Source organism: Emydura macquarii, unplaced genomic scaffold (assembly GCF_026122565.2).
Source record: "Emydura macquarii macquarii isolate MOO-44397 ecotype Brisbane River unplaced genomic scaffold, CSIRO-AGI_Emac_v2 contig_3530, whole genome shotgun sequence".
Classification (NCBI taxonomy): Eukaryota; Metazoa; Chordata; order Testudines; family Chelidae; genus Emydura; species Emydura macquarii.
In genome coordinates this window covers 3,295,880-3,322,239 of record NW_027133667.1, presented here as the reverse complement: position 1 = coordinate 3,322,239, position 26,360 = coordinate 3,295,880, and the positions used below count along the sequence as shown (strand labels likewise).

Genomic DNA, 26,360 nt, shown 5'->3' with positions numbered 1-26,360 from the left:
TAAATTATCTCACAAATGCATGGATACTTAATATATCACACGGGGATGCAATTTTATCACTCACTTTTACCCAACTCAGCTGCTAAGCCATCTTCACTGAGACTACTGCTAACATTCCAAACTTCTGAGCCTCTTCATTCAACTGTTCTTTTTTTTTAAAGTAAACCACTAAAGAAACATTTCCTTCTCTCCCTTCAAATGCAGAATTTTCTCCACAGTTACCCCTGCCTGAGGCCCAAGATGGGTAATTTTCAGTTCCGCTGTTGTCACAGATTTAAGAGTTGAGACTTCAAAATTAGAAAAGGAGATTCCTGGCTTTCCAGTGTGATTCAGGACTTGTTACTACACCAAGGACCTAAGAGATCAGATATTTTAGGTACAGAAAAGCTATTTCAGGTATTTTTAAAGGTTTTTATGGTTCTCTCTGATCCCTATACGGTTGGACCAGGAGGTAAAGCAAGTGTTTGTATGTGAGAACTGAGGTCCCCATCCTACGCTACAACTATTGCACAAAAAATAGTTCCAAAAAAAATGTTTAAAACTCTTTAAATAATTTGTAAAAAAATTTTTCAGTCATGTATGTGAGTGTGGTATAAATATTTTACTAACACCTCTTGAGGTGAAGAAGTGTTCCCTAGTGGTTAGCGCACCGGATCAGAACTCAGGAGGCCTTAAGTTCTATTCCCAGCTGTTCCACTGGCTTGGTGGGAGACCTTGGGCAAGTCACTTCCCTGCTCTTTGCCTCAGTTTCCCCATCTGTAAAACAGGGACAACGACACCTTCTTTCTGAAGCGCGCTGAGATCTACTGCTGAAAGTGCTATACGAGTATTATTGTTAGATTATTGTCTGGGATGACCTGCACAAATGAGTAATTCCAGCTATTCCAAATTCAGTCTAATAAAACCTTTACTTCACATCAGACCACCATGTATTCCTTAGATAACAGAGATGTAGAGTTTAAGTCCTGCAGCAATCAAAAACCTGTTCTGAGAAAGTCCTACTTTTATATTTTGCTCACCTTCCACCTGTCTACATGCTCCCTTAACTTTTAATACACAAGGCCTTTCCTGTATAACTCTCCACAAATCTAATGGAAAACATTCAGCTACAATCCTGTGCATATAGAGAAGCCTCTGCCCCAACTGACAAATTGCAGAATTGGTCTGAAATCAACACAAGGAAATTAAATAAAGACAAGGGCAAATTACAACACTTAGGAAGGAAAAATCAAATGCACAGCTACAAAATAGGGAGTAACTGGCTAGGTGGCAGTAAAGGATCTGGGGATCACAAATTGAATATGAGTCAACAATGCGATACAGTTGCTAAAAAGGCTAATATCATTCTGCGGTATATTAAGAGGAGCGTTGAATGTCAGACATGGGAGATAATTTTCCTACCCTACTCAGCACCGGTAAGGCCTCAGCTGAAGTACTGTGTCCAGTTCTGGGCACCACACTTTAGGAAAAAAGTGGACAAACTGGAGAGCAACAAATATGCTAACATTTAGAAAACCTGAGCTATCAGGAAAGGTTAAAAAACTGGGCTTGTTTAGTCTTGTGAAAGGAAGACTGTGGAGGGGGAGGGAGGACCTGATAAGAGTCTTCAAATATGTTAAGGGTTGTTACAAAGAGGACTGTGATTAATTGTTCTCCATGTCTACTGTAGGTAGAAAAATAAGTAATGAGCTTAATCTGCAGCCAGGGAGATTTAGATCAGATATTAGGAAAAACTTTCTAACTATAAGGGTAGTTAAGCAGTGGAACAGGCTTCCAAGGGAGGGTGTGGAATCCCCATCACTGGGGGATTTTTAAAAAAAGGTTGGACAAACACCTGTCAGGGATGGTCTAAGTTTACGTGGTCCTGCCTCAGTGCAAGTGGCTGGAGTAGATGACACCTCAAGGTCCCTTCCAGCCCTTCATTTCTATGATTCCTGGAGCTAGCCCTCATCACCAGGGCCCTGATCCTGCAACAGACCATGCATGGCCGGGCCCCCACTTGTGTGTGGATCTCTGCGCAGTGGTCAGCTGGGCTTCCCCTGAGCACAGGAGCCAGTCTGCATGCATGTAGTCAGCCACAAGGTCGGGGCCTAAATAAAGCTAGTGTCACTTACTGTGTTTAAATCCTCAATCCTTGTGTTCACGCCATCAGCCATTTCTCGACGTTCAGCAGCAGACTCTGGACAGGTATATACAGTAGCACGAAATCTAGTGTGAACAAGGGGGAAAAACCCAGTCATATTTACTGTCTCTGTGTACAGTTATTTACAAGGCTATTGACACACTCTTTTTAGTTGAAAACGGGTCCCCACCTCTGCTTCATGCCGTAACCAAGGTGCAGTTATACATAGCAACCTCCCTCAACCCTACGATAAATGGGACTCTCATTCAAATGGGTCTTTTCATTAACACAGCTCTTGTCCTGTGCTGTGAGTTAAGGGACCTGATATTCCTCAGTGGAAAGGATGTTAAAAAGTGACAAAAAGATTTTGTGAAAAGACAAGGTGGGTGAGGGATTATCTTTTATTGGACTCACTTCTGTTGGTGAGAGAGACATGATTTCGAACCACACAGAGCTCTTCTTCAGGTCTGGGAAATATACCCAGAGTGCCACAGTTAAATACAAGATGGAACAGATTGTTTAGAATAAGTAGTTAACACGTATTTCAAGGGACCATTCACAGTGAAAAGGCCCGTTAACATCTTTTCCGTCATGGGGGGAGGGGGAGAAATGTTGAGGGAGAGCTTTAAGTGGGTTATAGATTGTTGTAATAGGTCATAAGACCCCATGTCTCCAGTCAGTCCATGATTTTTAGTGTCTAGCAAAGGTAGACATCTTTTGAGGAGATTGTGCAGGTTTCCTTTGAGGATGAGGCCTGAGAGGTCAAATATAGAGTGATTGCTTTGCGAAAAGTGTTCACCAACAAGCAATATGGTGTCTTTGTCTTTTTTTTAAAATCATTTTGCCTTGTGAGTTCATTCAAAAGCCAGTGATATTGTCTCGTTTCACCTACTTAGCTGTTATTGGGGCATTTAGTGCATTTTCTGCAAAGTCAGTCATGTAACAGAGCAGCCAGTAGATGTCCCTGTAGCACCGAGTCTTTACAGCAACCATTCTCCTCTATCTTTGCATCACAACTGCCAAGTCAGCTTATCCCCAGTCAGTGAGCCCTTACACAATGCTTACGAGCCAGAGCTGAGGGAAATGTTAATAAAAGCTGGCAAGTCGATAATGTCCGTTTTCTCTATTTACTTGCTAATGTAAAAAGAACTAAAACTGAGAATGTACAGGACTGTCTGTTCTTGTAGACTGAGGCCAGGTCTACACCAGCAAAGCACTCCACTGGTCTAGTTACACCTGTGTTCTACACCAGCAAAGCACTCCTAGCATGAATGCAGCCTGGCCAACAAAACCGCCGTTTGTGTAGTAAAACCACCCCTGAGTAAAACAGGCTATGCTGGTGAATGCCCAGTTTGGGGGGTATAATTGCATCTACACAGGGAGCTTCTGCTGGCACAGCTGTACTGATGGGGAACCTCACCTCTTCACTCTCCTGACAGATACGGCCATGCCACCAGAAGTCTGTACAGTAGAGCTGGCCTGGGGCCTGGTCTACATGTAAAAGTTTTACCAGCAGAGTTTAGACAGCTAAGGGTGATTTGTTGCTGACCTTGCTATGCCAGTGAAAACTCCAGTGTGGACTCAGTTAAAGTCAGTCTAGAAGTGCCTACCCCAGTAGAAGCACTTTTATATCACTAGACCTGTGTTCACACTAGGAGGGTTTGCTGATTTAACTCTACAGGGGTAGTTATAGTTAGTGCACGGCCCGGCATTACGAAGGCCTTGTCTACACACACTAGTCTGCACTCCCCCAGCATGGATGCAGTTATATCTGTGTAAACGGTGTAGCTGAGGCCTAGTCTACACTTAGAATGACCTAGCTATGTTGCTCAAGAGGGTGTGAAAAGCCCCTGAGCACTGCAGTTAAACCACCCTAACCCGCCGATGTAGACACAGTTAGGTGCCACTGTAGCGCATAGTGTAGACCAGGCCTTACTCCTGTACAGGAAGGGGAATAAGTGATATTGGCATAAGACACCTTTATACCAGAATAACTGTAACCACAGTAGGGGTTGTACTGGTATCACTATAGCAATTAAAAACAAAATCACACTCCTACATAGTTCTACCAGTGCAATCATTGCACAGAGAGCAGGCTGTAGTTTGTGTTACACTCATGTAGTGCATAGCTTCTCAACCTGTGGTACGTGTACCCCTGGGGATCCGCGAGACACAGGCAGGGGGTACCTGGGGAACAACAGAGTGAAGAGGAGGTGGGTGGCAGCAGCCTACTTCCCACCCGGTCACAGCTCCCAGCTGGAAGGTAGGCGGCAGCCACTAGCTTCTAGAGGGGGGCGGGGGGCCGGGTAGCAGCCCCCCCGCTTCCTGCTGGGTCCCAGCTCCCAGGTAGGAGCCTGGTGGCAGCCTCCTGCGTCTTGTGAGCTGGGCTCCATGGAAGCCTCCTCTGCCCCAGCTCGGATTGAGTGGCAGTTGCCCACCTCAGCCAGGTGGCAGCCATCTGCAACTTGCCCAGGCGGCAGCCCCCCTCCCTGGCTCAAAGCCCAGTGCCCAGAAAACTTGTCAACTTCACGGCTCTAGTTGACAGCCCCAAATTTCACCAATTACCCTCTCTCTCTCTCTCTCGCCCTCCTTCCCTGTCTCTCTCTCACCCCTTCCTCCTCTCAAATCTATGGCAAAAAATTTGGCACGGCGCTTTATATTCCCCAGCATTGGCATGCCGCTCAAAGCCTCCTAGCTTTGGCCAACATCACCTCTAGCCCAGGTACATACTTGAGTTGTGCACCCCTGGTGTAAAGGTGGTAACCCTGCCCACACTAGATCTGACATCTGTCATATCACGGCCTTGTATACTCAGCCCTTCTTCCAACATATCGCTCACATTAGTCTGTAACACTGATGTAGTGTACACGGCTAGAGTTTCTGGCCTGCCATCCACTGGAACCCTCACAAAACAAGACACATATCTCCTGAGGCTCCCCCAGTGGACAAAATTTTTAACTAACTAAAATAAATTAGTTCCAGGTAACATGATAGCTTCTACTCATACTCAGCATTCTCAGTCATTAGCTATTTGCTGCATGCAGCGATGGCATAATATCTAGTGTTTGTGCCATCACCGTCACTTCAGGGGATGTCGCGATGGCTGTATTGAAATATGGCTCCCTGAATCAAAGGGTAGAAAAAGGACAACCAGAAGAGAATACTTCTTTTCACATGAAGACACTTGGTCAGATGATCAGCTGGTGTAAATCGACCCTTTCATTGATCTTTGTGTCTTGGTCATCAGCATTGAAATGAAAGAAAATGAAGGAAAAAAAAACGTGGCAGCTTCATGGGGTCATGGAAATCCCTAATTTTTTAAAAGCCAGCCATTGCCCATTTAGAAATGCGTGTCACATCGTGGCCTCAAGGCATATCACCGCATATTTTCCAGAATAAATTCCAGCCCATGCGTGAAGAAGAACGGTAGCAAATTTAACAAAACACACAGCAGTGTATTTGAGCCCTGTGTAATCCCAACAATGTATCTTTACCCAGACTCCCACTCTGAAACAGGATTTCTAACCACAAAACATCCTGCAAAAGAATCCCAGGGTTACTAGCCCTATTTAATTATTTCCAGCTTCTTACGCTTCAGAGCTCTTAGCCCATCTTTTAATTGGCATTTTTAATCAAACTTGAAAGCTTATTCCACCATGCTGTAGAGTTTCTACGTTTCACACATTATCACAGCAATGCTACTTTGATCTTTTAACAGCCCCTTTGCATATTAAATATCGCCTTTGCCTTAATGGCAGACGTCTATGAAAACTCAAGGAGAATTCAGCAGGGAACCCTTACACTGATAAACCCATTTTAGCATTCAGATTAGCATCTCGGCAACCACCAGTTTAAGAGAAAGGGAAAAATCTCTTTGTTTTTTTCTCCCCCTCTCCCTTTAATAAATTTGTGCCTGGGTTTAAAGCTCATGAAATTGGCAGGCTAATGTTATCAGTTAGAGGCAAGCATATTGCCGGTGAGGGATGTACAAGCATTCCATATACTGTTCCCCGATCAAATCTTATTCTGACCTGTAAAAGTCCTGCTGTCCCAATGCAGGGTTTCTGCAGAATACTAACAATTAATTGTTGTGCTTAATTGTGCGCTGATTACTTTGGGTTTTTAATGTAAACAAATGTTCTTTAGGGACTGGAATGGCACCACCAAATTCATTTCTACTTTTACATTAACAAGGATTAGGAGAACCTATGGGCATGTCCACAGAGCCACTGCTCAGTGTCTGTTATACCTCCTGACCCACAAAGGAGAAGTCTCTGCTTCAGCTCTCTGGTAGAGGGTGTAGGTGGGTGGTGTCGGTGCCTAACTCCCTTTGAACTTCAATGGGATTTGGGTACCTAACTCTCTTAGACGCCTATGACAATCCCAGATGCAGTCCCTTCATTCAAGGTGCAGAGGTTCACGCTCTTAGCTCCAGAGGGGTAGCCGTGTTAGTCTGTATACGGCAAAAACAACAAGAGTCCTGTAGCACCTTAAAGACTAACAAATGTGTTAGTCTTTAAAGGTGCTACAGGACTCTCGTTGTTTTTGCTCTTAGCTCTGGGGACCTGAGTTCAATCCCCACTGACAATCAGAATGATGATGGTTGCTCCATCTATTAAAAACGTTTGCTGAAAAATTCCCACTGGTTTTTTTACTGGTGAGAGCCCTAGAGTAGACAAGCCTTCAGGCACTGTCATCCCATTGTTACATACATGAAATTGTTTTGTTGTTGCTGCTGCTTATTGGAGCTGCAGCTGCACGGCAGCATTCCAAGGTGTTCTTCGTTGTTTCATCAATGGTGTAAAGAGCCTGTTTGCAAGGCATTGGAATGCTGCACAGAATCCATACGCTAAAACCTTTTAAAAAATCTCAAGGAAATGCCCTAAGCCCAGATACACAGCCAGACAACATCAAAGAAAGCTGGCACCCAGGCAAATCCAATGGGCAGCAAGCAGGGCTCCCAACCAACAATTTCCCATTGGCACAAAGTCCGGCAAGAAAGGGGACAAAAGAGGTGGGTGTGAGAGAGAAAAGAGACATAGCGAAGCCATCCAAAATACATGGGCTCTTAAGGCAGCCAGCAAAGGACAGATCCCGCTCCCATTGAAGTGAAGAGCAAAACTCCCACTGATTTCAATTATGCAGGAGCAGACCTTAAGGGTCAGACTATCAAGCTGGAGTTCCACAAACAATGAAAAAATTCCCCTTCTCACTTAACCTAGGGATCAAGGAAAAGACCCACCTGCCAGATGGCTGTGTGAGGTATGGATAGTTCTGGTTCTCACACAGGGTTCTTTTATGGAGTCATCCTTGCAAAAATCTACCGGCCTCAAGACTTCAGCTAACCATGTCAAGCTGGGGGGTTTATGTATGAAAATAGATTCAGTGACAGCATAAGATCAGTTAATCAAATCCGATTTACATAATAGAAAGCCCATCAGAAGTAAGTGCTATAAAACAGGAATGAAATATTCAGATTTCATTAGTTTTTTAAAAAGCTGCTCAACGGGGTGGGAATGAGACGGAATGCTTAAGATTTTAATTTCTATTCATTGCTGTTTCCTTTCCACATCAATTAAAGAGACTAGCAGAGAGGACAGCAATTAATTCCATATAGAAAGGTTTATTAAAAATGTAGCACCAGTTCCTTTAAACAGAAGCTTAGTACATTTTGATCTAAATTTTCTAACGTGACAAGAGATTTTGGGGATCCCCAATTTTGGACTGCCCATCTTATAACACCCTAATAAGGATCTGATTTTCAGAGGGTGGGTGCTGAGCATCTTCTTAAGTGCAGGCCCTTTAAGGTGTCAGATTAGAAACCTAGAAATTGAGGCTCCTGAAATCTCTAGTCACTGGAAAATTGAGGACCTTAATTTTAAAATGCCAAAGTGATTTTTTTTTATTAGATGCAGCAGAATTGAAGAGCAGAATGAATCAAATTGGCAGAGCTGACTGTAGAGTGCCTAGAAATAATCTCTACTCCCAGTCTATTAGCCAATCCTGCCAAGTAAACACCTCTGTAAGAGTCATTGCTACTTTCTCAACAGCCTGCCTTACCCTTCACAAATCTTCTTGATTTTTTGTTTGAGCTGCTCTCCTTGATAGAAGATAATGAACACATTCTTTTTCATCGGTTCCTTCTGAAAAGCAACGCAAGCAGAATTTAAAATGCTCAATAAGTACTGCACAGTACTGAAAATGGAAGCTTTTTAATCACCCTTTTTCAATAGCAAAATTTTGTACTAGTTTTCCAGCAACAATCATTAAAACATGAAATGCTGCTCACAGGGGTTCCACTGATTGCCAGCCCCTGGGCTAGAATATCTGTTGCAGGCTGGGTATACTGGAGACAGAAGGCCAGCAGGAGTGTGACTCTGAGAAGAAGCAGAGGACAGGGCTTCTTGGGCACAGAGCTTGCTGGAGGGACAGACTTGGGAATTTCTGAGCAAGAAAACTGCTGTTTGCTTCTATTGTGTTCAGGGACACAGGACTTCTTCATATGCACTTTTGTAAATAAACAAGAATACCTCAAGAACGTACCTAACACTGAGTCCTCATCCCATTGGAAACAGACCTATAAGGTCCTGATTATTGGCTAGCTGCTCAGGCCAAAGGGGCAACAGCAATAACAACAGCAGCAGATTGGGAAAACAAACATCTGTGTGTTTTAAAGAGAACTTTGCAGCCTCATACCTGTCCAACCTATCTCTTATTGTATCTATTAGTCTCTTTGAACCCCAGTTTTAACTAAGGTGGCAGGTACAGTAGAGTGGCATAGGGTTCTCATGGCAGTAGTTTGGGTTCTTCTAAAGGTGCATGTTTGCACATAGAATGGGATGGAGGAAAGCAGGAGTATACCTACCGTAATAGGGTCTTCCAGGGGAGTGTCCATTTCAGTGTACTTCAAATAGATGTTTCCCCTGCAGGCTCTCCACAGTAAACGCTCAAAAGGCACCATCCTTTCCCTTTTTATCACCCCTGCTGTGAATCTAGGCAGAGTTAACAAGACAGATAAGTGGCAGGCATATTTTACATTATTGTGAACATGTACCAGACTGGCTTTTATGATCACAAAGGCTCCATAGTCTGTGTTAAACTGGATTTTACATTCAAATCTGACCTGGGACCCTGTCTACAGGTGTGGCAAGCCCTCTTTATTAAGTAAAGTTCAACCCTGGACTTTACATCTTAATCTATTGACTTTTTCCTCTCTTTTTAGAGGGTCATAAGCCCACCTCTCTGTTTCACAATTAGAGATCAGAAGAGGGAGGGAGAAGAGCAGGGAGAGAACAGGTTCCTTCTCTTCTTAAATATGTAAAGTGGATTTAGTGATGATGAAAGACATTTGGCGAACAGCACTGGAAACCGAAATACTCTCTATACACACAGCAGGTCCGGCACAGGCAGGGCATGTGAGTTTCACCATATTGCCCAACCAGTGTACCTCCACCTTGACCTGGAGGTCAAAGGTTTAGAGCAGAGTTGTTTCCTGGCTTTCTCTCCCTCTAACTAAGCGCTGATCCAAGGCAATCTTGCCATCAAGAGAGCCACTAAGGAACTGCCTACTTTACAAAACATCTTTGTATGGGGATTTAATCATGACTAGCTGACACAGTGCGGAACAGGATTTGCCTGAGTCTACATTGCTGCAAAGTCACTATCAGCATCATGCCATCTGACCCGACTCTATTCAGACTGAGTGCCGCTTTCTATTGTAGACAAGCCCGGAGTGTAAACTGCACAGGTGGGTTCTGTGATGTGCACATCTGGCCATACTGGGACAGAACAATGGTCCATCTAGCGCGGTATCCTATCTTCTAACAGTGGCCGGTGTCAGACACTTCCAAGGGAATGAACAGAATAGGCAATTCACTGAGTGATCCATCCCCTGTCATCCAGTCCCAGCTTTTGGCAGTTGGAGGCTTTGAGATACCCAGAGCATGGGGTTACATCTCTGACCATTTTGGCTAAGAGCCATTGATGATCCTCCATGAACTTATCTAATTATTTTTGGAACCCAGTTACACTTTTGGTCTTCACAGCATCTCCTGGCAACAAGTTCCACAAGCTGAGTCTGCATTGTGTGAAGAAGTACTTCCTAATACATGTTTTAAACCTGATGGCTATTAATTTCATTGGGTGACCCTTGGGGTCCTTGTGTTATGTGAAGTGGTAAACAACACTTCCTTATTCACTTTCTCCACATCATTCAAGATTTCATAGACCTCTAGCATATTCCCCCTCAGTCATCTCCTTTCTAAGATGAACAGTCCTAGTTTTTTTAATCTCTCCTCATACAGAAGCTGTTCCACACCCTTAATCATTTTTGTTGCCCTTCTCTGTACCTTTTCCAGTTCTAATGCTTTTTTTTTTTGAGATAGGGCAACCAGATCTGCAGACATTATTCAAGGTGTGGGTGTACTATGGATTTATAGAGTGGCATAATGATATTTTCTGTCTTATCAACTATCCTTTTCCTAATGGTTCCTAGCATTCTATTAGCTTGTTTGACAGCTGCTGCATGTAAAGTGGATCTTTTCAGAGAACTATCCACAGTGACTCCAAGATCTCTTTTTTGAGTCGTAACAGCTAATGTCGATCCCATCATTTTGTACATATAGCTGGATTATGTATAAATTACCAATATGTATTGCTTTGCATTATCAACATTAAATTTCATCTGCCTTTTTGTTGCCCAGTTGCCCAGTTTTGTGAAATCCCTCTGTAATGCTTCACAGTAAACACTGGATTTAACTATCTCGAATAATTCTGTATAATCTGCAAATTTTGCCACTTCACTGTTTCCCCCTTCTTCCAGATCATTTATGAATATGTTGAACAGCACTGGTCCCAGTACAGATCCTTGAGGGGCCCCACTATTTACCTTTTTCCACTCTGAAAGCTGACGATTTATTCCTACCCTACCTTTGTTTTCCTTTTAACTAGTTACTGATCCATGAGAAGACCTTCCCTCTTATCCCATGACTACTTAGTTTCCTTAAGGGACCTTGTCAAAGGCTTTCCGGAAGTCCAAGCACACTATATCCACTGGATCACCCTTGTCCACATGCTTGTTGGCCCCCTCAAAGAATTCTAATAGATTGGTGAGGGACAATTTCCCTTAACAAAAGCCATGTTGACTCTTCCCCACTATATCATGTTCATCTATGTGTCTGATAATTCTTTTCTTTATTACTGTTTCAACCAATTTGCCTGGTTTTGGAGTTAAACTTAATGGCCTGAGATTGCCAGAATTGCCTCTGGAGCCTTTTGTAAAAAAATCATTGTTACATTAAAACAACGAGAGTTCTGTGGTGCCTTAAAGACTAACAAATTTATTTGTGCATAAGCTTTCATGGGCAGAAACCCACTTTGTCGCATCTGATGAAGTGAGTTTCTGCCCACAGAAGCTTATGCCCAAATAAATTTGTTAGTCTTTAAAGTGCCACAGAACTCTCGTTTTGCTGAAAACAGACTAACATGGCTACCCCTCTGAAACCTGTCAACATTGTTACATTAGCTGTCCTCCAGTCATCTGGTTCAGAGGCTGATTTAAGCAATAAGTTTCATACCACAGTTAGTAGTTCTGCAATTTCATAATTGAGTTCCTTCAGAACTCTTGGGTGAATACCATCTGCTCCTGGTGACTTATTACTGTTTAATTTATCAATTCTTCTAAAACCTCCTCTACTGACACTTCAATCTGGGACAGTCCCTCAGATTTGTTACCTAAAGAGAATGGCTCATGTGTGGGAATCTCATATCCTCTGCAGTAAAGACTGATGCAAATAATTCATTTAGCTTCTCCACAATGGCCTTGTCTTCCTCGAGTGTTCTTTTTGAACCCCACCCAGTGGCCCCACTGATTGTACTTGCTTCTGATATACTTAAATACATTTTGCTAGTAGTTTTGGTAGTAATGCTTCAGCTTGTTTTTTGGCCTGCCCAATTACCCTTGAACACTTGACTTGCCATAGCTTATGTTCCTCTCTATTTTCCTCACTGAGTTTCCCAAAAGCCACCCAACAGCTGTCAGATGGCAGTGATTTTCAATCACTATCGAGAGGCACATTTGAACCAGAAACCTGGAGCTGAAAGGCTGCCCATCCCACTTATCAATACTCTGAGGCATGAAGATCAGCATTTTAATTACCTATTATCTCCTTCAAAACACTAAAGTGGCTTTCATTTTCATCAATGAGTTACAATTAAGAGACTGAAAACCAACTTGTACTAAACTATCTGAATTCAGCAAACCTCTAAGCCTGGGTCACAGTGCTGAAACCAGCTTATTAATGCCAATGGATGTAAACGGGAAAGATATATTTGCAACGGCCTTATATAAACCTTTAACCACACTGACCCCAGTTTTGCAGCCACCGCGGCAGAAGTACTTCTTAATTCCAATAGACCAGAAGTGTCTTCGTTGAAGAAATCATCTGACAGATTGGTTTCTGTCTGAAAGTAGAAATCATCATTTTCTTTTAAAAAATTGTTTTAAAAACACTAAAATATTCCAATGGATTTAACTGTTGTCACATCTTAACTGTTGCTATTGTTTGCCTGAAGACAGTTTTCTACAGAGTGTTAGACTAAGTGTAAAATTGTCAAGTGTCTAGGTGACTTAGGAGCCTACGTGAGATTTAGCCATTGAGAAGCCTGAGACCCAATGAGAGTTAGGCTCACCAAGGCTCTTTGGAATATTTGACCCCAAATCTGGAGTAAAGAAAGCCCGGAAAGTCTTTTTAATCCCTTCCTCCCCTCAAAAAATAAAGCTAAAAGCATAAACAACTCAAAAACTCGTCAACCCCTGGGCTAAAGGAAAGCAGGACAAAGTGGGCAGATAGTAACACATCCGAAGGACTCTCACCTCAAAGAAGTCCTGAGTTTTCTTCAGGAGATGTTTTAGTTCAGTCAGTTCTAGAAAGTTCTGTTTCAAGGTTTGCTGATTCTGATTGGCTTCCTGCAGCTCACCCTCCAGTTTCTCCAGAACTGTCTGTTTACAACCAACACAAAAGAGGAAAGATGCAAGACAGACCCAGTGATCCTTTTACAGGCTGTTACCACATCCCTGTCAAAAGGATTGTAAAATACAAAGGGGCAGACACATATGATTGTGCAATGAACATTTTAAAATATGCATTGGCTGTTTCGGAATATACACCTGGCTATTAAACCCTTTCCCACTACCACTTTCTCTGTTACACGCAGTGACTCAAAGTTATATTTAAGCACTAAAAGGACACCCATGCAATCGAGGAGACCCGCATTCTTTGTGATGATAGATCATGGTCTCTTCCCAGGCAAAGAGTGACAATCTTGATTGTAATCAATCAGTTTGTAAACTTCATTTCCAGTTGGATTAAAAGCAGACAAACTCTGTGCTTCAGAGTCAACGTATTCTCTTAGGACACATCAGAATCCAAACCAGCAAAATGCTGAATCCTCTGAGGCTCATAGCAGCTTCAATTCCCAGATTTCATAACGGATGTCAATAGGGATAGAGGACTCATGGCATCCTTGCAGAATATGATCTAAATCTTAGACGTACCCATTTAGCAATGTTCAACAAACCAGGTTCCCTTCAACCATCACTGCTCATTACCACAGATAAAAGTAACATGGCAAAAGGCTATTCTTTCCTATGAAACCATGTTTTTTTCATGACAGGGAATAGGTCTTTGCTATTAATATACTGGGCTGGAATTTTTAAAGGGGTCTAAAAGAGCTGGCTGCCTCCTTAGGATCTTTGAAAATCCCAGTCGTAGTTAATGTGATGAAGCAGTCGGATGTTTCAGCATCAACCCAGGCAAGAAGAGATAACCCAGCCCTGAATGTAGTGATTGCAACGTCAGTACGTTCTGGTAAAGGCTTCTGCTAACATGGCTGGCAGTCAAAAAAGGGTAGGGGACGAATAGTATAAAACGGGGAAATGACAGAAAAATTTTTTTAAAAAGAGGAGCAAGTGGAGTAAACCTCAGAAGACCTTCCCAGGAGGCTTGGAATAAATAAATTCTGGCTCTGAACAACTCTGTGGAGAAGATATATGACTGGAAGTCAGGAGTCAGATTTTGTCCCTGGCTATGCCCCTAACTGATGATGTGAGGGAGCAAGTTATTGAACCTCTCTGTTTCTAAGTTTCCCAGTGTAAAAATGGGGATAATTATGCCAACTCCGTTTTGTACTAAAGCACTCCAAAATCTGTGTCTGGAAAGCGATATATAAATGCAGTATTATTAAATCACAGTTCACAACTACAGAATAACATGGCTAACCCATAAGAATTGGTCACTGATGAGTCACACTCCTTTACTTCTGGGAGCCACGTGGCTTTCCTGAAATGTTAAATATGTGGGTATATATGTAATTTCATCCCCCCCGCCCCAATCTTGCTCCACATGCCCCTGAGGCAGGGCAGAATTCTGTACCTCCAAATCGATCATTTCTCGAGGCAGGGGGGTCTCTGGGTACTTTTCAGGCTTGAAGATCACAATCTCACTTTCCATCTCATTTTCCAGGAAGCCTGCAAGGAAACCACACAAAAGGCACTGCTAGGCTTTCCCTGGAGTCACCGACATGGCCTGCGGTGGTGACCCGCATGGGACATCATGACACATGACTACCGTAGTCAAATGTCCTTTGATATTTATTCTAGAAGAGTCACCAGATATTTGTGGAACTCCTCGACACCCAAGAATGGGGCTTCCAGGAGCCTCCCACCATAGCCAGGAAGCTGCTCCTTCTCAAAAGGAGGTGAGTGTTACACCTGGGAACCATGACCTACGAAGCTAACCTAATCATAGACACGGTGGTGGAAAACCATTATCCATTCATTGTGCCTGCTCCCCTGCCTGCCGTTCCTTATAATACAGCATCCAGTGGTGTATCCAGAACCGTTTCAAATCCTCACGTGATGGGGCTACTCCAACCTCCCCCAGGAGAACACATCACAATAGAATCGATCCCACTGGTAGCAAATGATTGGTGTTTAATTTCATCCAGTAGATATATTTAGACCTCTTGTACCTTGCACCTCCTCACTTTGATCTTTACACAGGATCATTGAATGATGCCCAGCACTTCTTCATTTGGGGATCAACCGTGCCAGGGGCTAAGAGCACTGAAGGCAAAGGGACGACACACAATGGCAAGCATGTGCTCCCCCACTTGGCTGCACTGGGTCACAGCACTCAGCAGAATCAAGCCCTGTTTCACCAAGCATCACACGTTTCGTTCTTTGACATGACTTGCTGTTGTAGGAAGAGTTGCCTTCAAAACACTGGGCCATTTCGACCTTGTAACACTGTTGCTCTAGGTACCTCAAATGGGTTCAGCTTAAACACTATGGGCTCCAGTCACATGGCGCCGTTCAGCTTAACTTTTAGACCCCTAGAAAATCACCGGAACTCACAAAGCCTGGGGAGAGATGGGCACCTGAGAATGGAATTGACATGAGCCAGCACGCTAGGCAGTTCCTTGCCTAAGCTAGCTAATGGCAGATGCCAAAGCAAGGGGTGCGTCCTTGCCTCCTCGCTTCAGGGAGTTCAGCGCCTCAGTCCAGGCTGGGGGAAGGTGCCACCCTCTCTTGGGATTCTCAGCTGCAAAACCTTTCTTGGTGTTAGGGGCCAAGTGGAACAGCTTCAACAGGAGAAACTGAGGGACTATCCCATAGCCCAGTGGTTCGGGCACTCACCTGAGAGGTGGCAGATCCCTGTTCACATCCCTTCTCCTCTCAACTGGAGGGAGACTTGAACCGAAGTTCTCCTGCATCCCAGATGACTAACCTAAAACTTATGAGGGAGCTCCTCCTCCCCTGCCCTACCTCTGCCCGTCCGTCCCCCTTCCCCCCCAGCTGTCTTGTCTGAGCTCGCCTGTGGTGGCCCAATCTGATAGGCAAGCTCTGGGCCTACTAACCAGATTGGGCCCCACAGGTGAGACGGGTGAAGGAATGCTCATCTTCCCCCAGGCCATGCATCCCACTGGGGCTTGGGTGCCTGCACGCCTAGAGTGAGACAGCAGGGCGCACACTCGGAGACAGAAATACAGGGGCAGAGAGAATGTCTAATGCAAAAATGTAGGTGCCTAATGAGTTTTGTTGCCTACGTTGTTCAGCGGCAGCTGACCGGGGGTTTGTGAATCCCAGTGGGGCCTAAGTCCTCTGTGAATCTAGCCCTATATCCTTGGCCACTGACTTTTTGTTTGTATGTCCCTCAAAATCCTGAGTGCTGAATGACTTCAGTTCCACTGACTTAAATAGCTCACAGGAACATTACGTCCTAACATGTTCCCTATACTACACTGAGCTTGTTTACATACTATTTACAATTAACACCACCTGAAAACATGTCCCCAGGCAACAACAGCTTTCCCCCTCCTCTTCTCAACAAGTCTTAAGTATCCAGGGCCCTCTTCCACAAGGGCCAGCGCTTGCAGACTGGGAGTCAGGAGACAAACGGTCTATTCCCAGCTGTGCCACTGACCCACTGTGAAACACTGGACAAGAAATTTAACCACTCTGTGCCTCAATATATCCACCTGTAAAATGAGCATAATCATGTTTACACTCACCTTTGTCAAGTGCTTGGGGATCAATGGATGATTAGCACTACGAATGCTAAGTAATTGTAATTATTCCCGCCCCATACACACACTCAAAAGTAGTCATGTTAAGGATTCTGTGGATCTTTCAGTCAATGCTATTTCCTAACAAGCCCCACAAAAATGATGACTTTTTATAGGTTAAGAAAAAATATTTTTCTAAAAACACATTTTTTGTTTTTTTGTTTTGCTTTTTTTAAGACTCTCTCGCTGGGCTGGTATGCTTTGCTCCAGGAAGTACGTGCTAATGGATTAGAACACCAGTAGGAGTCATGACCTGGGTTCAATTTCCAGCTAAGCTGCTCACTTGTTAGACACTTAACTTCTTTTCACTTGACTTCACCCATATGCAAAATAGCTGTGATGTGTACCTCCGGGAGGGTCGTGGCACTTGATTGGTGCATGCGAACCTTTCAAAGTCCTCAGATGAAAGGTACAAAGACTTTCTCATGAAAGCATTGCCGTTTTTCGAACAAATTCCATTCCGTTTTGCTAGCTGGAAGGAGCACTGGTTTTTTAAATACTAGATTACAGTTGTTCTAGAGACAACGGCATCGCACAAAAGGTCTACTTACGGAGGATCCTCTCCAAGGAGTCACATCTTCGGACTTCATTCACAAACTTTCTCTGGAAGCTGTTCACATTCATGTTCAACTAGAAATGAAAAAACAAAACAAAACAAAACAAAAAATCAGCCAGGACTGAATGTAGATTTCCAGCTTGGTGATTTTTAGTTGAAATGTATATGAGTGCTAGTGAAAGATGCTGCCTTTAATTTATCACTGGACCTTGTAGTCTCCTATCCACACAACGGGCACTGCAGAAACAATGGGAATACAACCTTCTTCAGGCCCTCAGTGTGCCTCAACCTTGACTGGTACCCTTGGCCCATTCAGCCCTGGCTTCTCTGGCTGTTGAAGTTCTGAGCTGGGGTAGAAAAGGTTTCTTAGATTTTAGAGATTTTTAAGGCCTGAAGGAACCATTATGAACCTCTGGTTTCACCTCCTGCATAACAGGGACCAGTTATGTGAATTCTAGCTAGTGATTCACTCACAACATCCTCCTGCCCATTATCCCGACAAAGGAGATTTCTTCCCCACAGTGCCAGTTCTGATGGAGGTATTTTGGCCACTGGTCGCCAAGAAACTGAACCAAGATTCCTGAACTCGTGTCACCAGTGCCACACATCAGACAATTATTCTGCACCACTGCCAACCTCACTGGGATGTGAACTGGTGTCCTGGCAATGAGAGACTTGACTTCCTCATGAACAAAACGCTGAACCCTCTTTCCTCTCATTTATTTAAATAGCCAAACCTCTGCCAATGTCACAGACAAAGCTATTCGGAGTGGAATTTTGTGAGGCACATTCCGTACACCTTGCTTACACTAGGCAGATTAGTAAACATTTATCTGCACTGATGCAGCTCCACCAATGGAAGACACTACCCACTGCACCCTGTCTGCAGTACAGCTGCCATCACAGAGATTGCACTGGGGTATCCACTACAGCTTGCCCCATTGCTGCCAACAGCACCACTGCAGAAAAAATGTGTATGAATTTTCTGTGTCCCATAGCAGACCTTTTGGGTCTGTTAATTTACCCAGGATATTTCAGTCGTTATGCCATTCACTACAGGCAGTCCCCAGTAAATCTCAGTTTCAAGCCACATATAAATGCTTCATAGTCTCTTCCTTGTAGAGATAAATCTCATGCTGCAGTTTTTGCTCTCTAACAATGTTCTTGTAGATACCCACTTTGGAAAAACCGCCAAAGGTAACTGGGTGATTTAGGTGAGTTGGAGGGATTGGCTTTAAAGATATGCAAATGATGCCAAATTCCACATGCAGAGAAATGGTTCATATTTTCTTAGCTGAATCTAACTTTTGGCATCAGGCTCAAATTTAGTTGCTGAACTGAAGGAGCAGCATCTTCCTTCACGGGCTTAGATTTTCGCAGAAGCACCCACACTGCGTATATACTTCAACCAGGCATAATTGGCATCACCTGGAATCCTTGCATCCTTGCTCGTCTTTACTACAGAGACTACAATTCTCAGCAAGCAACACCCCACCTTGAGCCAAGAGGTCTCTGCTCTAATTAAGATGGAACGCTGTGGATGTAGTTTCAGTGGCTCGCACCTTCATATTAAGTTATGGGTGAGGGTTGCCACAGACTGCATTGTAGGGTAGTATTTGACTACAGGACCCCTTGGACTCCAGCAGTTCCAAATACCTCCCCTTGCCAGACACTGTAATTCTCACAGGTTAGCCCACTGTCCCAGCTGGTCCATTTTTTAGGACCACCCACATTTACAGCGGCCCTTTAATACCTGACAGCCCAACATAAAGAAGCACTCGGAACTACCTACATCTCTAAACTGGACCAGGCCCAGCTCTCCAAGTTCCGCAACACAGCAATAGGCAGCCTCCACCTGGAGAAACAGCTGCGTCAAACACATCTCCTCACTCCGAAACATCGACGCCATCTTGCCGGCTCTTGTCCTGCAAGAATGTTGAGGGGGAAAATTCAGCTGGTGGCGCTGCCTCGTTTACACCGTGTGAAAAACCTTAAAATGCAAAGTGCAATATTAAAGGCTGGCTTATTAAGCCAATACAATGAAAGGTAACTGCATCCAGAAAGGCACCCAGAAAACTATCTGGGGCGTTCTGTTATGACATGGGTAAGGACGATGATGGAACGGGGTTTATCTGTGAGATATTCCAATGCCGGTCAGCCACAGCCCAGCTGCAGGATGGCACTGACCGAATCCCAGCCAGCCAGCCCTCTAAAAGGCTACTTTAACTTTATGGCGGCTTTCCACAGCTACCTATGGTCCATTCTGCAGCCAGAACATAGAGCAATCGAGCCACAAGTTCTCCTCCCACCCAGACACAGTCCTGGGCTTGGAGGCAAGGGGGATAGGGCTGTTATGACAGCTAGAGAAGACCCCCACCCTTTATAGTAGGAGGTTTCCTGGCTCCTGAGGCTCCAACTGCTTCCCCCATCACCTTCACAGCCTCTCTGTGGCGCAAACGGGGGCAGAACACAGCCAAAAGTCAGGACCCATGTGTGTAAAAATAGATGGTCTTTGCCTGAGTTACTCATAACACATTAGGGAGACTGGATGAATTTCAGGCATCTAATTTGCTTCTCCCTATTTACACCTGGCAACTCTCCAGTAAGAAAATCAGGGTGAGGGAGAGTCCAGAAGAGAAGAGAAGAGAAGAGAAGAGGGGCCCCCTCAACCTCTCACTTTTAATCCACCGCCTTCTCACAGCGTCCCCCCTTCCTCCTCCTGGTACCTGCAGTGAGGCAGATAGGAAGGAGGGGACTGTGGGAGCGGAGAGCAGCATGGAGCAAGCTCTTTACGCAGCACAACCTGCAGGGGAGGAAGAAGTGCTGCAGCACAACACACACAAGCCTGCTTCTTCCTCTCCTCAAGGCAGTAGCAACATCCTCCCCAGAGTCATCACAGCAGGGTGGCAAGTTAGCACTGCTTGTTCCTAGTAGCGCTGCATGTGTTCAAATCTCCTCTTATTTAAAAACTACCAAGGACATTAAAAAAAAAAAAAACCTAAAAAGTAACAGATGTGTTTTACAAAATGTGTAAAAGGGCCTGATATATGGAGATCCAGTGAAGTCAATGCTTTGTATGTAGAGTCAATGCATATCCTTTTTCCCTCTGAGCTTTCAGTGGCTTAAGGCATAGAAAAACAGAACATTCGATAACTAATAACTTGCTAAATAAAATATAGCATTTGTCAGTTTCACATGGCTGAGATAGGATACAGCCGGTTGGGAATTTCACATCAAAACATTTTTTTCATCAGACAATACAGATCATCAAAACCTGAACTGTTCAGTTTCAACAAATCCCCCCATTTGAAAAGAAAAGTTTCAAGTTTGTGGTAACAGCCCATTTCAACATTTCTGAAACAAAATTTTCATCTTTCATTTAGAAATTGTAGGTAATTTATACTTTAAAAGTTAAAAATATAGGTCAAAATTGAAATTAATGATCACATTAACGTTTTTTCAAAATGAAACATTTTGATTTGTGAGGTGGCTTTTTTAGTCAGATGTTTTTATTTGTGAAGATTTTTCAAGATATTTTCAAGATTTCAACTTTTCATCCCAGTTTAGAACAAGCAAAATTTAGAAAAAACAAACTCTCACAGGATAGGAAAACTATTTTCTGTCCAGCTCTAATGCACATCGTAGAGGTTTCTTATTTACTTTAGCCACTATTTTGTTAATATGGAATATCATCCCAAACTGAGTTGCTGTCAGTTTTCTGTCCCTCAAAATTCTTCAGGTTGACAAAGGGCTAGCTAAACAATTATCCACAGTTACTCCATTTGTGCTCTCTCAAGAGTACCTAATTTATAGTTTGAATGTACACACATTTAGATATAGCTGTAAGAGTTAGTTGTTGATTTAAAAGAATATTAATATATGTCATCAGATCAATGAGCAAATTAACTTTATGTAGGCTTCTTCTTCTGGGGGAACGGGGGAAACTGCATGCCACGTCTTTAAAATTCTAAAGGCAGTTTTACAACGGTGAAAATTTTGCATTTTGGCTTAGCTAGCTAGAATTCTTGTGTTAGGTAATATGAATGCCTGTTCTTACCTTGATCACCTGCTCTTTATGTAGCCTGAAGAATTCTGGAACTACTTCTAACTCTACTGAGCAGCAAATGAAGGACTGAAGTAAACTTTTCTTTAACATATCATTAGAAACTTGTTCTTTTAAGAGCTGAACTGGTCTAGACCAGAGGAGAGAGACCCTTTTTTGTCCTAATACAAACGCTGAGTGAAATGGATCGGGAGCTGTCTGGCTCATTCTAAATTTTTCATGTCAGATGTGTGACAAGAGTTGGCTGTGTTTTGTCAGCAGGCAGTGTTGTGATTAATAACAAATTGGCCATGCCTGCGTGCACAGCCAAGGTGCTCGCAAATGGGAACAAACTTTTGTAAGGCGCTGCACTCTGAGATGTATAAACCAATGAAAACTCCTTGAAATATTGCTTAAAGAAATATCAGTCCCCAGGAAACAGAGAAAACCTCCAAGCTGTTTCACACACATCTCTTTTTATCAGCTTTAAAACAAAGATTCGACACTGGAGATCAAAAAGGAACAAGGACAGATTTATGACCTTCTTCCAAGCCAAACATTGGTATAATGTTAATGTGGAACGTTCACACACACAAAAAAGAGAATCTATCCAGAGTATTATGTTAGTGATCATAAATGCTGATGGTATGGACCTTTGTTTTTATTGGTTTTGTGTGATGGGAAATGGATGCTTTATATTCCTTCCCCTCAGATGCGAAAGAAAGAAGATGCAGTGAAATCCTGGCTCCAGTGAACTCAATGGCAAAACCCCCATTAATTTCCCAGGAGTCAGGATTGCGTCACGTGATTATTTTTTCCTTTGGAAAACTGTACTATTAAAGAGAACTCTAGCATTCGTGAAAGCTACTACATTGTCAGCCCCATAGACTTGAAATCTTTTATTTCTCAATACACCGAGCAAAGGGGAAGCAGGGAGTGAAAGGTGTCTCAGGGGGATGGTCCTTTCTAGGATCTCTCCTGGGGTGGGGCATTTTATGCATCACCCCTTGGTCAGGGCTGTGGACTGCTGCTGGGAGCATGCTTCCCAGTGCAGGTAGACAGATGTGCTAGCTCTGCTCAAGTTTGCTGAGGGTAGCGTGGGTGTCAGGGCATGCTAGCCACATAAGTGTGTATCTGGGGGTCCGGGCGGGTTTGTACTCAGGCAGTTAGCCCGAGCTGCAGGCCAAGCTGCTCCCAGATATGCTGCTATTTTTAGCATGCTTGCTCAAGCAGAATTAGTGCGTCCGGGTACCCATGCGGGGAAACGCCTCCAGCTATCCCATAGTCAGGCTCTTGAAAGCACAATCAAGCACTATATGAATAAATTATACTTGTGTGATTGGACAAACAGCTCACAAGGGTGACCTCGCTAAGGTGCATGGGTATATACCTCTACAGTTAGGGACTGGAAGGGAAGGACAAAAGTCTGTCGCAAAGCAAAATCATTAAGGCGAATGATAATGCATGTGAATATGTAAAATAGGGTATTGTCTAATATCTGCAGGCTCTGAACTGTTGAAAGAGAAAACGGCATACTTTTGGAGACTCAGATTTTCCTGGACCCATAACACTGACTTCACAGTTTGACCAGGTTGGCAAGACAGCCAGGCCGGCAGAAACAAAGAGTTTTCGAATACATAAGGCCTATAGTTTCAAAATGAGATTCTGGGTGCCTCTGTTTTTGGTTGTTCAGCTTGAGAGGGAGAGTGCTCGGCCCTTTCTGAAACCTCCCCTTCTCAAATTGGGTACCCAAAAGCTGAGGAATTACCTTTGAAATTTAGGCCTAACATTTTCATCTTGTTCCACCAATATCCTCTAAGTGACTTTAAAGCCTAAAAACTTGCTGTGTGTGTTTATTGCTTGTGATTTGCTCTTCGGGTTCTACTCTATGCCAGTGAACTCTGCTTTTTATTTAAACTAGCCAGCACTGGAGGTGACAGCAGTTGAACTGAGGTACGTACTGTCGGGAGGAGAAACGTCAGTTCTGACCTCAAAGGAGACTGAGGCAGGAGTGATGTAACTGACTTCAGTGCTTGGTGAAAGGCAAGGGAGTCGCACTTCCCTTCTCAAATGGTGCTGTGAGAAAGCTAGCACAAGTCAGAGAGGGAACTGCCAAACAAAAGGGTTGCTAAGCTTGGTTTTAATGCTTGAGAATGGAAATCAGCATTCATTTATTGGCTAAGATGGACTGATGCAATAAAATAAACCGTGTTAAGTCTAGTATCTTAACTGCAAGACCACCTTCCCTCTCAACAAGCTCAGATTATATTATTATTTTAATACTAACCAATTTTGTTCCTAACCCTGAGTCCAAACAAACTCAGCCCATTTTTCTCCATAGCATTTCAGTAGCAGGCCCAGAATTACATTCAAATACTGTCTTAAAGGGCAGCTGGGAGAGGGGCCTGGCACTTTCAGACATGCAAACATCACCAGCTAAGCACCGCTAAGATCCCTGGCACATTGGAGACTAAATCTAATTAGTGAGTGAATATAGAAGGGAGTAATAAAGCCAGATCCCCATTTTTTATGACCTTCACTGATGGATGATAGAAGCTGAAAGGATAATCCAGTTCATTCCTTTGGCATTTTGAATGCAGACCATTATTAAAAAGAATATTATTAAAGATCAGATTGCCACTGGTGGTGACCAGACATGGGAATATACTCTATAAAGAGGAGTCCCTCCCCTACATGCACTGCCTAGGCTTGCTCTGTGTGTGCTAATTATTACTGTATCAAACTCAAATCAGGGGCCCTTTTGTCTCTATGCAGGAGCTGTGCCAAGTGGAATTAAAGGGAGCCTCTTTCCGACTCAGCCAGAAGGACCCATGCAGCTTATCTCAGGCAATGAATGACTTGTGCAATTTCTCGGGTGCTGAAGAGGAAGAGAAAGGCTGGCACCTCAAAGTCACAGTAGTGAGGACTAGTCAAAGTAACACACCTCTCCCTGGCTGGCAAATCCAAACGTTTTGTAAAACCTCAAGCTTGATTTTGTTCCGAAGTGTTTAAACACACACCTGCATTGCATTTGCTGATAGAGTCTCATAGTACCATTTTCAATTCCCCCCTCCCATTTTTTTTTAATATCAAACACATTATCAAAACTGTTGTTTCTAAAAGTTAGCCAATTTTCATTTTGATACCCACAGCGATAACATATTTTGCTTACAAATGTAAACAACAAACATATCCCAAACCCCCCTGATAGACTATCAGTTCAAAGGGACTATTCACATGCTTAAAGTTAGGTACATATGTAAATACCTTCTTGAAATGGAGCCTTAAAGGGGATCTTGAATGGGCCGCTGCAGAAAGCCCCAAGTCCCCAAATGTAAACATGACAAACTAAAGGCGAGGGGAGGCTAAGGGGGCTCAGACCCACTGGACAGGCTGCCCAGCAAATCTCTTTCATAAATGTGGGCCTGGAGGTTTAGTTACTCACAGAGAAGATGCAAAGATATAGAGGCTTATATGGGTGATATCAAGACTGGATCACAGCTATCAGGGACTCTAAGATGTTTTATTGAGCATTTCGCTCTGTGGTCCTCTGGTGCCGTATGCGTAGGATCTTCGTACATAACACTCAATGTCAGAATCCACTTTGGGCCCCCACTACAGAAAGGATGTGGAAAAATTGGAGAGAGTCCAGCAGAGGGCAACAAAAATGATTAGGGGGCTGGAGCACAGGACTTATGAGGAGAGGCTGAGGGAACTAGGCTTGTTTAGTCTGCAGAAGAGAAGAATGAGGGGGGATTTGATAGCAGCCTTTAATTACCTGAAAGGGGGTCCAGGGAGGATGGAGCTAGGCTGTTCTCAGTGGTGGCAGATGACAGAACAAGGAGCAATGGTCTCAAGTTGCAGGGGGGGAGGACTAGGTTGGACATTAGGGAAAAGTTTTTCACTAGGAGGGTGGTGAAGCACTGGAATGGGTTACCTAGGGAGGTTGTGGAATCTCCACCCTTGGAGGTTTTTAAGGTGTGGCTTGACAAAGCCCTGACTGGGATGATTTAGTTGGGGTTGGTCCTGCTTTGAGCAGGGGGTTGGACTAGGTGACCTCTTGAGGTCCTTTCCAACCCTAATCTTCTATTATTCTATGAATCCAGCAACTGCAATAAGCAAAACTAAGCTGGGACTCAAGCACTGGTAGAATATTACTCATGCGAGTCATCCCACTGACTTGAGTCAAGTTACACACATCCCTAAGTGTTTGCAGGAGTAGGGCCTCAGACTCAGCTCTATAATTCCAAAGATATTCTGTATGGACACATCAAATGTTAATAGGTGCATGTTCTCGACACCAAAGCTGTCCTCCTCTACAGCAGTAGTGAAAAAGGCAGTCCTCAGCTATGCTGCAGCTAGAGCAGGGACCTAAGATGTAATGGACTACAAATGCTTTATTTGAAAAAGGGGAGTTGCTCTCTTCATACTTGACAGTGATGTGCCATGGATTTAATTTTCTTCGCTCCAGTGTAGTGCGTGTGTTGTACTGATTTAGGTATTTTGTGCTATAAAATGCAGCACCCGGCGCTATTTGCTACTCTCTCATTTATTTCAGCAGGGTTGCACTGACGTAACAAAAACCAGCTTTTGTTTAGAATGCAAAAACTAATCATAGGTAGTAATCTCAGGGTCACACGGTTGCAGGCAGTGTGCAAAGAGCATTTAGTTGAGCATAGAATCCTGAGAAGCAGTTTTACTGTGGATATTTCAACATCAGACACTATAAACCAAAAAAATATACTAAAGTGGTAGATAACCCCTCATTTGAGATTATTACAATAATTTGCCTCACAGATCTATTGGACTATGGGATAGCCTCCCAAAAGGAGTAGGCAAAGCATTCAGCAACATACGTAAAAGAACAATCCCCAGCAAGGGAAGGACCAAATGACCTATATCTTCTCCATTTTTAATTCCTGTGCTTCGTGCACTACCTTTTCCCCTCGAGAGACTGGATTTCAAATATCGCAATAAATCTTAGCTGAGCACAAGTTGGATGGGTCTCATCACAC

At 43.6% G+C, this 26,360-nt stretch overlaps 1 protein-coding gene across 2 annotated transcripts in view; it reads right to left on the bottom strand.

Annotated features, from left to right (window-relative positions):
- The window catches only part of ATP6V0A4 (ATPase H+ transporting V0 subunit a4), a 64,605-nt gene that overhangs the window by 22,738 nt on the left and 15,507 nt on the right, over positions 1-26,360 (bottom strand). The window contains exons 1-9 of one of the 2 annotated variants that reach the window (XM_067536337.1): positions 21,361-21,412; positions 19,096-19,228; positions 17,299-17,377; positions 14,554-14,648; positions 12,996-13,121; positions 12,489-12,583; positions 8,988-9,114; positions 8,183-8,265; positions 2,115-2,208 (exon numbers count right to left, since the gene is read on the bottom strand). In XM_067536337.1, the coding sequence (XP_067392438.1) occupies positions 2,115-2,208; positions 8,183-8,265; positions 8,988-9,114; positions 12,489-12,583; positions 12,996-13,121; positions 14,554-14,648; positions 17,299-17,377; positions 19,096-19,212 (816 nt within the window). In that variant the 5' untranslated portion in view covers positions 19,213-19,228; positions 21,361-21,412. Of the gene's footprint in view, positions 1-2,114; positions 2,209-8,182; positions 8,266-8,987; positions 9,115-12,488; positions 12,584-12,995; positions 13,122-14,553; positions 14,649-17,298; positions 17,378-19,095; positions 19,229-21,360; positions 21,413-26,360 lie in introns of those variants that run through there. The other variant, XM_067536338.1, reaches the window with a different exon arrangement.